The 13,325-nt window shown below is 43.1% G+C and overlaps 1 protein-coding gene across 2 annotated transcripts in view; it reads right to left on the bottom strand.

The window, feature by feature from the left end:
* The window catches only part of LOC144828284 (uncharacterized), a 210,623-nt gene that overhangs the window by 15,253 nt on the left and 182,045 nt on the right, over positions 1 to 13,325 (bottom strand). For both annotated transcript variants that reach the window (XM_078686365.1, XM_078686366.1), the window contains 2 exons: positions 7,751 to 7,906; positions 4,681 to 4,830 (listed from right to left, as the gene is read on the bottom strand). In XM_078686365.1, coding sequence (XP_078542491.1) covers positions 4,681 to 4,830; positions 7,751 to 7,906 — 306 coding nt within the window. The remainder of the gene's footprint in view (positions 1 to 4,680; positions 4,831 to 7,750; positions 7,907 to 13,325) is intronic.

The raw sequence follows: 13,325 nt of genomic DNA, 5'->3' as shown, positions 1-13,325 counted from the left end.
ATACGGTTCCTACTACAATGTATGCAAACAACTAAAAACGAATATTGTAAATATAGAAAATATTTACTATTCCCACTTCAAGCAACACAAAAATAATAAAACGGGAACATTTACAAATCTCCCTCCATTAAAAGGAACAGTAGAGAAAGTTTCAGATAGTTGAGGGGTAAGATATGCTATTCCCACTCTACTCAGTGCAATAGTAGGGAAAGTGCTGTATAGCGGAGGGGTAATATTTGCTATTCCCACTCCAGTCAGCACAACAGTAAAGAAAGTGTTTTATTTCTGCGGGGGAACATTTTCTATTCAGAGCAGCATTATAAACAACCTACCTACAATTATTTAAAAAGCAAAGTAAATAAAGAAAAATATAAATATGTACAAAAAATTACAAATATAATCAATGTTTTAATATTAAAAAATTGAAAACATATTACAATGTTAAATACATATCACAATTAACTAAACATATTATTATAAATAAAATACAAACATAATTTTCATACAAATAAATATTTTAATTTAGAAATTAGTAATATAAAAAAGAATTCTTACATGAATTTAATTTAGTTACTACTCACCCTATGAACACAAAAAACTCACAACCTGCACCTAAAACGTAACTTAAAAGCAAATTATTAATGAATTATAAATATTTTACACACACTCAAACTTAACAGAAAAGTATTTACACAATTAATATAATTAACTTACAATTTAATAACTAATTATTCATCAGTTAAAAATAATTTGCTCCCCACCTCATACCCCTACAAAACGCACAACCCACATCCTAAATCTTTTTTAAAAAGTTTAATTGTACAATTAACATAATTAGCAATGAAACACATATTACTAATTACTAAATAAATATTAATGCATTGAAAATAATTAGCAACTTACCCTTTACCCCTATGAACCCTGAAACTCACACCCGAAATTCAACTTTGATAATACTTTATTACAAAATTAAAAAAATAATTGTCAATTAAATAATTAATAGCATTAACCAAATAATTATGAACTAATTTAAATGAGTTTACTCCCCATCAGTTACCCCTATAAACCCCACAACCCTCATCTAAAAAATATTAATTACACAATTAACATAGTTAACTATCAATTAGTTAATATCAATTAGCAACTTACTATGAATTAATGACAAATAAATGATTTCCCACCATTTATCACACAAACCGCACTTGACACAAATTACACAATCAACATAATTAATTGTCAATTAATTAATTTATATTCATTAAAAATGAAGTATTCATTAATTAAAAAGTAAATTACTTTCCACCCTTTACCCCGATAAACCCCAAAACCTGCACCCAAGAAGAAAACAATTAAAATGATTAATGATCAATTAATTAATTAATTATTAATAATTACCAAGTGATCATTAAGTAATTAGAAATATATTACTTCCCAACCTTTACCCCTATAAGTTCCACATCCTGCACATAAAATGTACATACAAAATAAATAATAGCTCTATTAACATAATTAAAAATGTATTAAATAAATAGTATTAAATAAAAATATTCATTATTGTGTTAAAATTAATTTACTTCCCAGCCTATACCCCAATAAACCTACAACCCACTATGGCACTAAAAATCAAAAAAATATAACATTCAATTTAATAACTACTACAAATATAACAAAAATATCAAAAAACGTTAACAATAATTACACAACAAATTCACATCATTTACATTCAAAATATATAATAAAAATACATAACACAAATAAAAAAATGATATTTCAAACAACTATGGAGGTGAATATAATGTTGGGCGGACGCTGTCTCGTAAATGGGACTGACCAACTTCTGGTCAGCGGTTCCACCCGCCTCATTAGGACGCGACTGAACACTGTTCAGTCGCATTCTTACATTTCCCTATGGGAGCATGCATTATGGCCTTAAAAGGGCTGTGATACATGCTCCAATAGGAAAATGGGAGGTGTTGTTCATCAATGCACCCCATGGCAGGCCCCTCAAGAAGCCTGCCACAGGGTGCAGGGATCAACATGGGTCCCCATACACCTATGGTGCCCAACCGGAGGCCGCCCACACAAGGGGGTACTGCTGTGGGTCCCCAAACATGCTTTGTGACATGGTTCACATGTCGGATAGGCTGGCATGGAAACCAAACCGGATATCGTGCTTCGTAATCCTAAGAGCGGAAAGACGCGCCCCTTGCGATTACGAGCCAATTTTGATTTGCAGTTGAGATCCTTAAGCCCGTCGGAAAACACGGGAATGACCGGATGGTTTTAATTCCGACCAGCTGATGCATAAATATACGGTTGGAATTGAAACCGATGATGGGGGTCGGAAAACTTTACGCCCCCCATTGTAATAGGCTCCTACATTTTTGCAAACAATAATAATGAGTTTGATATTCATAACATAAATATTACTTACCTCAAAATCGATATACACGCAACAATATTTCCATATCTCAATATTTTGGTATGGCGATATTTAAAAAAAATATTTTGTCTGAATACCCTCTGACCTATATGTGCCGTATTTTTAGGCAAGGGGGAATTTTAACTACAATGGAGTAATCAGCGTCATTTTTGTATTTCCACATTACCTTTTGATGGTGAATTAACAAACATGTTGTGATTACTCCTAATCATGTAATTATGAGTAATTGAGGGGATAGGGGAATCCTACCGTAAGAGCACATTATGCCAGGTTGAGAGGCTGCTCTCACTTGCAATTAGTTTTTTTATCTGCATTTTATGCTATTTCTTAGTGTAATATGCATTCTTGTGCCCATTTTGGATTAAAATAGAGCTACATTGAAGGAGTAAGTTGGGGGGTAAATCCTACCCAAGGAGCACAATTACTTCGATTTCTTAGCACAAAATGCATCCTCAATTTGGATTCCAGAGAACATTTTGAGCTAAGAAGATTATGCTAAATTCCAGAATTAAGGTCTCGTTTCCAATCTCAGTCAGAATGGCTCTGAATCGGATTTTGTCTAAACCAATCCAGAGCTCTTGTTTCCGACCGATTTGCCCCAAGTTCCGAACGACCAAGTACGATGCCCGGAAACCCTTAGTGCTGACCGAATCGGTTCCAGAAGGCATTCCGAGAGATAGAGCCTTCCGTAGCCGATTCGTACAGCTCTATGGACTAGGTTTTCTGAGTGTGCAAGTACGATGAATGATTTGTACAGCCTTTCTGATTCGGTTTGCGCTTTACCTGGAACAGAAAAGACTGCAGGAATCGGTCTTTGGGTGCCTGTAGCAGGGCCCCCTTCTCCCAAGGCCATCCGAATCGGGCCTGTGGGAATACCCATGGGTCTCCTCTTCCCAACCATGCTCAGTGTGGCAGGCACCAAGGGGTGCCCGCCACAGGGTGCTCGATTGTCCCCAACCAACGCTTTGGTCAATGCAAGCCTGTGTTCGAGTTCAGAACACAGGCTCCCATTGAAGCCATCGGAAGCCTGACGAATCGTATCCAGATGCATTCACATGCACCATACTCATTCGGTCAGACTCTCCCAATATGAGTCGTCCCGAAGGCATTCCAGGCCTGAGTTGTTCGGTATGCTTTCCGAATGAGATAGGAATCGGGCCCTAAGTTGGGGAAAAATCCTACTGCGAGAACATATTTAGCAAGCATAAGCGGCTGCCTGTGCTCACTATTCGTGTTCTTTTACATTGAGGGCACGATTACGATGTGAGTTGAAATAGTTCTGACCATCAGTTGGAGCCCTTCAGCCCACATCGTAATGGGCTCCTCAGATTCCTTTCCGACCTACCCATTTTGATGGGGTTAATGGGAAGGGATTCAGAATTGAATTTCCAAATGGCTTCCCATGGGTTCGGAGAGTCCGTCCGCCTTTCCGAAAGACTTCAGTAATCCCTCGGCCGGTTTCTTCCGGCCGAGGGATTGCAATAGCAGATTCCCAAAGTCTTTCTGTGCCAGCCTTTCTGACACAGAAAGGCTTTGGGAATCTGTCTTTGGGGGCCTCCAGCGAGGCCCCCTTGGGTGCAAGGCACTGAATGGTAGACTAGAAAGCTCTTATGGTGCCCTCCTGTTGATCCCTGCACCCGGTGGCAGGCACCAAGATGTATCTGACACGGGATGCAGGGATGAAATGCACCCCTGCTCTTTACAATGAGAGCAGGCATTCCATCTGGAATGCATGCTCCCATTGTAAAGTATAGACATTTTTTTTGCATCCTACTTGCTGGGATGGAACTGATGACAGGAGATCATTCACTTCCAGTTCCCAACCGATGTCGGACAGACTCCTCTCAGTCTAACATCAGAATCAGTCCCTAAGCGTTATCCGTTGAAGGGAAATTCTCACACCCATTTTGGAAGCGAGGGGGCATATTCATGCTAAGAAATAGCGCTAATCAGAGAATTACTCTTCTCACCAGTAATTAACCATGATTATGCTACATTGAAATACACGAGTTGGGCCCATCCCGACTTATTTTGCAATGTTCAACCAGTATTTATGAGAACAAAAAACCTAGCTGGCTTTATCCAGACTTCCAGAAGGAATACATTCTTCTTGAAAATCAGCTACTATCCATAATTGTGTGAATTGGACAAGCATTTCAATTGTACAAAATGCTACTTAGTTTGGACATTTAGTGGCTTTGAAAAACTCAAAATTGCAAGAAAACGGTCTAAGTCACCTGGAAAGGCCGCTTTTCCAGAGAAAAAGCCACATGCCTTCTCCTGCCCAGTGCACAGAATCTCCTTTTCGGTTGTGCAGGCATCTGCGGAATGATAATTGAAGCACTCTCTACATTTATATCCATTGGGGCGTTCATCGACAGCGGGTGCTAAAACAACAGAGAGTGGAACAAATGAAAAGACAAGCACTGTGCAGGTTATACTTCTTAAAAATCTATAAAGTCAATCAATCACCTACAATTCAGTTGTAAAGCGCATCACTGTAACCATTTGTGGAATTTGGGCTTTGTGTTTCTGTCAAAGAGCCAGGTATTGGGTCTCATTCTGAAGTCTGCCAGTAAGGGAGCTGGATGAAGGGGCGGCTGTTACAAGTCTTGGCAATAATGTAGAAGAAGTAGTCAATGCTGCGGCTGCAATGGATGCGGGAGACATGAATGTGTATGCGAATAGGAGCGCAGGTGTCTATCGGTTTGGTGGAAGTTCAGTCAATGGTTGAGGTGGGCCAGTCCTAGGTCATGGAGGGCATTGTAGGTGTGTGTGAGGATATTGAAATGGTCTTTTTTTTATAGATGGGGCCTGTGAAGTTCTCTCAGGTGGGATGAGATGCAAGTTCACTTGGGGAGGTTCTGGATAAGTCTGGCTGCAACTTTCTGTATGGTCTGCAGTCTTGTGAGGAGCTGAGTGGAGATGTCTGCGTAGAGGGCATAGCTGTAGTTGAGGTGGCTTGTGACGAGGGTCAGAGTGATGAGCCTTCTGATTTTGGTTGGGATTCATCTGAATATTCTGTGGAGCAAGCATAGTGTGTGGAAGCAGGAGGAGACAACTGCATTGACTTGTCATTTGATGATCAGTTGGCTGTCGAGGATGATGCTGAGGCTGCATGCATGGTCGGTCAGTGTGGGCGTGGGTCGGAGTTCTAAATGCCATCAGCTGTGGTCCCATGTGGAGGTGTTCTTCCTCAAAATAATTACTTCAGTTTTGTTGGAGTTTAGTTGGGGGCAGTTGTCTCTCATCCATGTGTTTATATTGATCTTGATGTTGTAGAAGTTGGTTTTGGCTTTGGAGGAGTCCTCAGTGAGTGACAAACTCAATTGAATGTTGTCTGCGGAGGAGATTATGTTGAGTCCAGGGGTCATGTAGATGTTGAACAGGGTGGGGCAGAGGGATGATCTTTGCAGTATGACACAAATTATGTCTTTGGGTGTGGAGATGAAGGCATGCAGTCAGATGCTCTGTGTACGTTCTGTAAGGAAGGTGGTGATCCACTTGAGGGAGTCTTACTGTATGCCTATGTTGTGGAGTCTGTTCATGAGAGTGTTGTGGGAGACTGTGCTGAATGCCATGGAGAGGTTGATTAGATTCAGGTCCACAGTTTCTCCATGGAGTGTTCTGACATCATCTGTGGAGGCATTCAACTTGGTCTCAGTGCTGTGGTTGGCATGGAATCTTGATAAAATGGCATTCAGTTGGTGGGTTAGCCCAGGATTTTTGTGAACTGCTGGTTGATGACTGGTTAATGGCTTCTTTAGACCTTTGGCTGGGTAAGGGCACAGGGAGATCGGACAATAATGTTTGATGTTGTTGGGGTCAGCGGAGGCTTTCTTTAGGAGGGTCTGACATCTACATGTTTCCATCTGTTCAGATAGGTTGCTGTGGAGATGAAGGTATTTAGTATGCTGGTGAGTTGCATGCTGATTAGGTTCATTGCAAGGCAGTGGTCGGTGGGAGCTATGGAGTGAATGGTAGACATATTGGCTGAGATGGTAAGGGCGGAGTGTGGTGACCATGTGGTGATGGTTTGGCTGGTGTTCACTGGTTAATTGAGGTCATTGGGGTTTAGTGTGGTAAGTTGAATGTTGAAAATATTGTAGATGTTGTGTACCTTGCTTTGGGAGTAGTCTGAGAGGATGTTGCAGAGTTTTTGGGAGGGGAGGAAGGTGTTCTCTATGGCTATTTTGAACAGTTTCTTTGTGTGGTTGGCAGCGGAGTTGATGCAGGTGGTGATGGCTGCTGTCTTGGCTTCTTTGATGTGCTGTTGAAAGTTGCTGAGTACTGTTTTGTGAGCTACTCTGTCAACAGGGCTCTTGGTGCCACGCCATTGTTTCGACAATTGATGGCAGTTGCGCTTTGTGATCCTGCGTTCTGGGGTATACCAGCTTGCATGTTTGGAGGTCTTGTTGGGTTTTGTAGAATTCACTGAACATAGTCTGCATGTCTGCAGTGTTATGGTAGCCAGAGTCTCAGCCTGTATGCACCCTGTACATCTGCAGGGTTATGGTGCTCTCAGGCACAGCCGGTACATACCCTGTCACCAGCGTTATGGCATTCAGAGTCTTATACTGTGCGTACCTTGAATGTCTGCAATATTACAGTAGTATGAGTCTCAGCCTCTACACACCCTGTATGTCCACATTATCATGGTATTCAGAGTCCCAGTTTGTACATAGCTGGTATGGCCACAGCTTTATGGTAGTCAGAGTCTCAGCCTGTATGTACCCTGTATATCTGCAGTGTTATGGTTGTCAGAGTCTCAGCCTGTATGTACCATGTATGTCTGCAGCGATATTGTAGTCGGAGTCTTAGCCTGTACGTACCGTATATATCTCCACCATTACATTAGTCAGAGTTCTAGCATGGTCTACTGATCCAAACCATTCAGCGTCTCAGCCTGTACATACCCTGTATGTCCACAGTATTATGTTAGTTGGAGTCTCCGCCTGTACATACCATGATGTATGCAGCATTATGGTAGGTAGAGTCTCAGCCTGCAGGTACCCTGTATGTCTGCAGCATTATGATAGTCGGAGTCTCATCCTGTATGTACCCTGTATATCTGCAGTGTTATGGCTGTCAGAGTCTCAGCCTGTATGTACCCTGTATATCTGCAGTGTTATGGTAGTCAAAGTCTCAGTCTGTACGTGCCCTGTATATCTGCAATGTTATAGTAATCGGAGCCTCAGCCTATGCCTACCCTGTATGTCGGCAGCATATTGATAATCGGAGTCTCAGCCTGCACGTACCCTGTATATCTGCAGTGTTATGGCAGTTGAAGCCTCAGCCTCTACGTACCCTGTATAGCTCCACCGTTGCAGTAGTCGGAGTCGCAGCATGTTCTACTTATCTGAACAACAGTCATGGATGTCCTGAAGGAGAGGGTTTTACCACAGGCAGTTCTGCTGGAGGGAGTTCCACAATCCTTAAATGCAGTTAGATAGCTCTTGCTCCCTGTAAGAAAGCATATATTTTTCAATTAGCAAAAAGATTTAAACTGCCGGATGCGATCTGGACATGCATGGCTGATCTGATGTTACCAGTATTTTAGAATCTCATGCAGCTTTCTTATATGCTTATTTTCAAAGTACAAACACTGATGCACATTATTAATATTTCCAATTAATCTAATTTTTAGGGTAAAACATTTGTTTATTCTCTCAGAATTTTATTTGAACATGGGGAGTATCTATTTGGCCTGAGGATATTAAACCAGTGGCTTCTAGTGGTCCTGTGAGAGTTGCTTGAGCTATTTTTGCCCCAACTCAAAAAGCAAGCACTGCCCTTCCTCACTCTGAGAACAGTCCAAGGCTCGTTCTAGAAGGTGACATGGGTCGGAAACTCAAAACTCAATAATACACATAAAAAACTCAATAAATATTGATCTACTCCTTGTTTTTATGTTTAAAATTATTTCTTTAAAAGCACTTTAAGGCACACAAACTTCATGCTACATATAGAATAAAAATAAATCAATCATTCAATCAGTCAGCATTGTTAAAGCGCAACACTGTCACCCCAGGCGTTTCTGGGCTCTGTACCTCAGTCGAAGAGCCAGGTCTGGAGTATTTTTCGGACGTCTGTCAGCAAAGGGGAGCATACAGGGCTGGAGGGGAAGGTTGTTCTAGGTCTTGGCTGTGATGTAGGAGAAGAAACAGCCACCACTGTGGATGTGGCAGATGGAGAGGTTGTGTGACTCTGAGGGTGAGTGAAAAGAAGCGTAGGTGTCTGGTGGGTTGCTGCAAGTTTAATTGATGGGTGGTCCAAGGTCATGGAGGGCTTTGTAGATGTGCATGTGGATCTTAAACTAGCATATTTTCTAGGAGGGGAGCCACCTGAGGTCTTTCAAGTGGGGGACAATGTGGGCTAATTTGGGGAGGTCCTGGATATGTCTGGTCACTGTGGCCTGTATGGTCTGATGTTTTCTGAGAAGTTTGATAGAGATGCCAGTGTAGAGGGCATTACCGTAGCCGGTATGGCTGGTGACAAGGCATGAGTGACAGTCTTTTTGGTGTTGGTTGGGTTTCATTTTGAGCTTTTGCAGAGGATGCTAAGAGTGTGGTAGCAGGAGGAGCCAACTGCACTAACTTGTCATTTCATAGTCAGTTGGCTGTTGTGGATGATGCAGAGGTTGCCTGCGTAGTCATCGGTGTGGGCCGAGTTCTGCACTCCACTGGCTGTGGTCCCATGTAGAAGTGTCCTTCCCGAAGATCAGAACTTAAGTTTTGTGGGAGTTAAGTCGGAGGCACTTGGCTCTCATCCATTAGGCCTTGTTGGTCTTGGCTTTTTGTGTAAGTTGGTTTTGGTGTTGATGGCATCCTCGGTGGGCGAGAGGATCAGTTGAGTGTTGTGTGCGTAGGAGATTATGTTGAGTTCGTGGGATCTGACGACATCAGCGAGGTGGTCCTGTAGATGTTCAACAGGGTGGGGCTGTGGGATGATCCTTGTGGTATGCCACATATGATGTCTTTGAGTGCGGAGGTGAAGGGAGGCAGTCAGATACTCAGTGTGCGTCCTAGGAAGCAGGAGGTGATCCAATTGAGGGAGTCTTGGTGTATGCCTAAGTTTTGGAATTTGTCATTGATGATGCTGGGAGACACTATGTCGAATGCAGCGAAGAGGTCAACGAGGATCAGTTCCACTATTGCTCTACCGTTGAGGAGTGTTCTGCTGTCATCTGAGGCATCAATCAGTTCATTTTTAGTGCTGTGGTTATCACAATATCCTGATTTGGAGGCAACTAGTAAGTGGATTTGTTGCAGGAATTTGGTGAGATGATGGTTGATGACTTTGTCAAAAACCTTGGCCAGGAAGGGGAGCAGGGAGATCGGAAGATCATTTTTGAGATCGTTGGGGTCACTGGAGGCTTTCCTTCAGAGGGATCTGACGTCTGCATGCTTCCATCTGACCAGGGAGGTTGCTGTGGAGATGGAGGTGTTGAGGATGCTGGTGAGTTTTGTGCTGATTGGGTTCATTGTGACATTGTAGAGGTGGTGGGTGTCTTGGGTTGGTGGTCATCCCAGAGTGGATGGAAAAACATGATGGCGGAAGTCGTCAGTGTGGTGAGCGGTGACAAATTGGTGATGGTTTGGCTGGTCTTTGCTGGTTGGGTGAGCTCATCTTGGTTGATGATGGAGGGTTGGATGTTGAAATTGTTGGTGATTTTGCTGTGGAAGTATTATGAGAGGGTGTCACAGAGTTCTTGGGAGGGGTGGATGGTGTTTTCCATTGGTGTCAGGTTGGAGAATTATATGACTATTTTGAATAGTTTCTTTGTATGGTTGCAAGCAGAGTTGATGTGTGTGGTGATGGCTGCTTTCTTGTCTTAATTGATGTGCCAGTGATAGTTGCTGGGGGTTGTTTAGTGTGCAGCTCTGTCAGCGAGGTCCTGAGATTTGAAGTGAACCAGCTGGCATGTTTGGGGCTCCTATTGGTTTTTGTAGGTTTCAGCGGGGTGACTCTGTCAGTACAGTAGATGATCTCGCAAGAATTCTGGAGCTATCTAAGCAAGCTCGGACGAGATCCAAATCACAGAGAAAACTCCCTCGAGGCCCCCACTTGGGTTGCCCACGTAAAAACTTTATACAATGAAGATCAAGTCGCCCTTCAATCCAAGAATGCATTTACACCAAGAGAAGAACCAGATTCCACCTCCCACAGTAAGGCGCCGCCTGGTAAACTACTAGTGTCCAAAATGTTTTTAAAAAATCAGACATAACGGCGCCCTGGGCCCTAACGGCCTCACAGGACTATTGTTTAAAGCGAATAAAGAATTTTGGGTGGAAAACCTGACCCACCTATACGCCGAATGCTGGCTCTTGGGGGATGTGCCAGACTCCTGGAGAGGTTCGCTCTTACACCCAATCCATAAGAAAGGGCCTAAATCAGACCCGTCCAACTATCGATTGATAGCCCTCCTGGACATCGAGGGCAAAGCCTATTCCAGTGCCATTTTGACAGATCTCGCAGATTGGGCAAGTGAAGAAGGTCTCCTGCCCCTCTGCCAAACCGGTTCAGACCCGGGTCCTCAACCGCAGACAACATCACTGCTCTTTCTTATCAGGCCCACCAAGCTCGGTTGCGTAAGAGTGTCCCTTTATTTGCCTGCTTCATCGACTACTCAGCAGCATTCGATGGGGTAGACCGTACCATCCTATGGAGAAAGCTGGTCCAATGGAACATCAATCTGACCCTATTAAGAGCAATCCAATCGTTGTATCAAAAAACGTGGCTCCGAATCAAACTCTCGAGCGATTTCCTATCTGAGAAGATTGACACGGATCGAGGGTTAAAACAGGGGTGCGTTCTAGCACCTCTGTTGTTCAATCTATACACTGCAGACATGGAGATAGCCTTGTCCGGGGCAGCTCTAGCCACTCCAAGGATTGGTGGAACTAAAATCCAGTTCATGCAATATGCTGACGACCTGGTACTTCTGGATCATACCAAGATTGGCTTGCAAAAGGGGCTGACCGCCCTGGCAACTTACAATGATAAGAACCGGCTGGTAGCTAACTCTTCCAAGTCAAAGATAGTAATTTTTGGTCACTACCCAAACAAAAAACTAGCCAAATGGAGGCTTGGCCATCTCACTTTGGAAAGCACACAGCAATACACTTACTAGGGTGTCTGCTATCACGAGACGGGGTGTTCTGGTGCCCATCTAAAGAAAATCAAAGCAAAGGGAAAACTATCACCTATGCGCTCTGCAAATTACAAGCCACTCTACACAGCCCATCGACAATAGCTATCCAAAGAGTACTCAAGGCAAAATTAATGCCGGCCCTCAATTATGCCCAACAAGCGTTCCCGGGTAAATTTAACAAGGAACTGGAAAAAATCAACTGCAGAGCGTATAAGAAATTATTCTTACTACCGAAGTGCACCAGAAACACCCTTGTCCGCCTAGAATTTTCGCTCAACCAACAAAAACTGGAAGAGATGGCTGCCCTGTGTAAATATACTTTGGAGGCCCAGCCCCTCAAGGGCAACTGGGACAACAACACGCAACAACAGAAAGTGTTTAAGCAATGAAACATTCAATTCATTTTATCATTTGTTCATTCGAATTTTTTATATTTCCACAATGTTCATGGAAGAATTTTACAAAAACAATATTTTTCAAATAATTTCGTATGTTACAATCAACATTACAATGTACATTATTAACTTCACACCCAATGCATTTCGAGACCTGAGTCTCTTCTTCAGGGGTATAGCTGCGAAAGAAATTATATGAAATGAGACCAATTCATTTGAAAAAATTAAAAGGATATACTCTAAGCTAATCAGTGAGTCAAGCCCAATCACCAACACCTGTGTGACAAGTTATCTAAACCAAACGTACTTGCCCTGTGTAAATATCATTATCTCATAATAGCGGCACAAGACAAGTCATTGAAGGCAGTTCTGAAATACATCTTTACGGAACCCGGGAACCCTTGGTCAACCACCTTCACCATGGCGAAGGAACTCCTCAATCTCGCCACTGATCATTGGAATCCCGAGCTAGCTAATTATGCGGCAATTAAAAATACCATCAAAAAACAAGTTCGCATCCGCTCCCGGGAAATGGATATGGAGTCACTGGCAAAACGAGGTTTCCATGAGTCCCTATGCCTGCCGCGCATAATGCATAATCCCAAATATCATCTTACGCAGGCGGTGGCCCGCCCTGCCCTTCACAGGATTTTAGCCTATAGACTACACCCCCTGCCTACTAAAGAACTATATGCACTCGAACGGACAGGTCGGGGAGTCCCGGAATGCAGGCTCTGCAATTATAACGAGAGTCACTGGCCCATCTATTACTTTGCTGTCCGGGCCTGCGTGCAGCACGCAACCTTTATCTTAGGCCAATCCTACGACAAACGGGGACACGTACCGCAAAGGAGGCGGCCCATCAACAATACACATTGACTATAGTAAAGCAAATGGCCTCCTTTGGAAAGTTTATCCAACAGACACAGGCCAAGCTGATGGCTACCCAGAGCATGAACGATTAAAGACATTGCAGTCGCAGGCGGGGCTGCCCTTGCATAGACACTATTCTTTTGAGTTTGCCAGTGCCTAGGGATACACTATACAGACCTACCAGCTGACTAACTTGCTGTTTTAAATCTTTTATAATTTTGTACTCTGTTTTTAATGTGTTTTATGTAATGGTTTTGAGTAACCAAACAATAAAAATTAATCAATCAATCAATCTATCAGTCGATGATCCAGGCGGCAAAGTTCTGCACAGCCTGGTCAAAGTCTGTTGAAGACTCAGGTTTACAGGTGATTAGGTGTCTGAGAGGGTGAAGACTACGAAGGTGTGGTCAGTTCAGGTGAGTTCTGTGGTGTGGCGTCCGATTCGCCCAAAACCAAAATC

This window comes from Lissotriton helveticus, chromosome 4_1 (genome assembly GCF_964261635.1).
Source record: "Lissotriton helveticus chromosome 4_1, aLisHel1.1, whole genome shotgun sequence".
In the NCBI taxonomy this organism is placed as follows: Eukaryota; Metazoa; Chordata; class Amphibia; order Caudata; family Salamandridae; genus Lissotriton; species Lissotriton helveticus.
The sequence above is the reverse complement of the archived record's forward strand: the minus strand, read 5'-3'. Positions and strand labels throughout refer to the sequence as shown.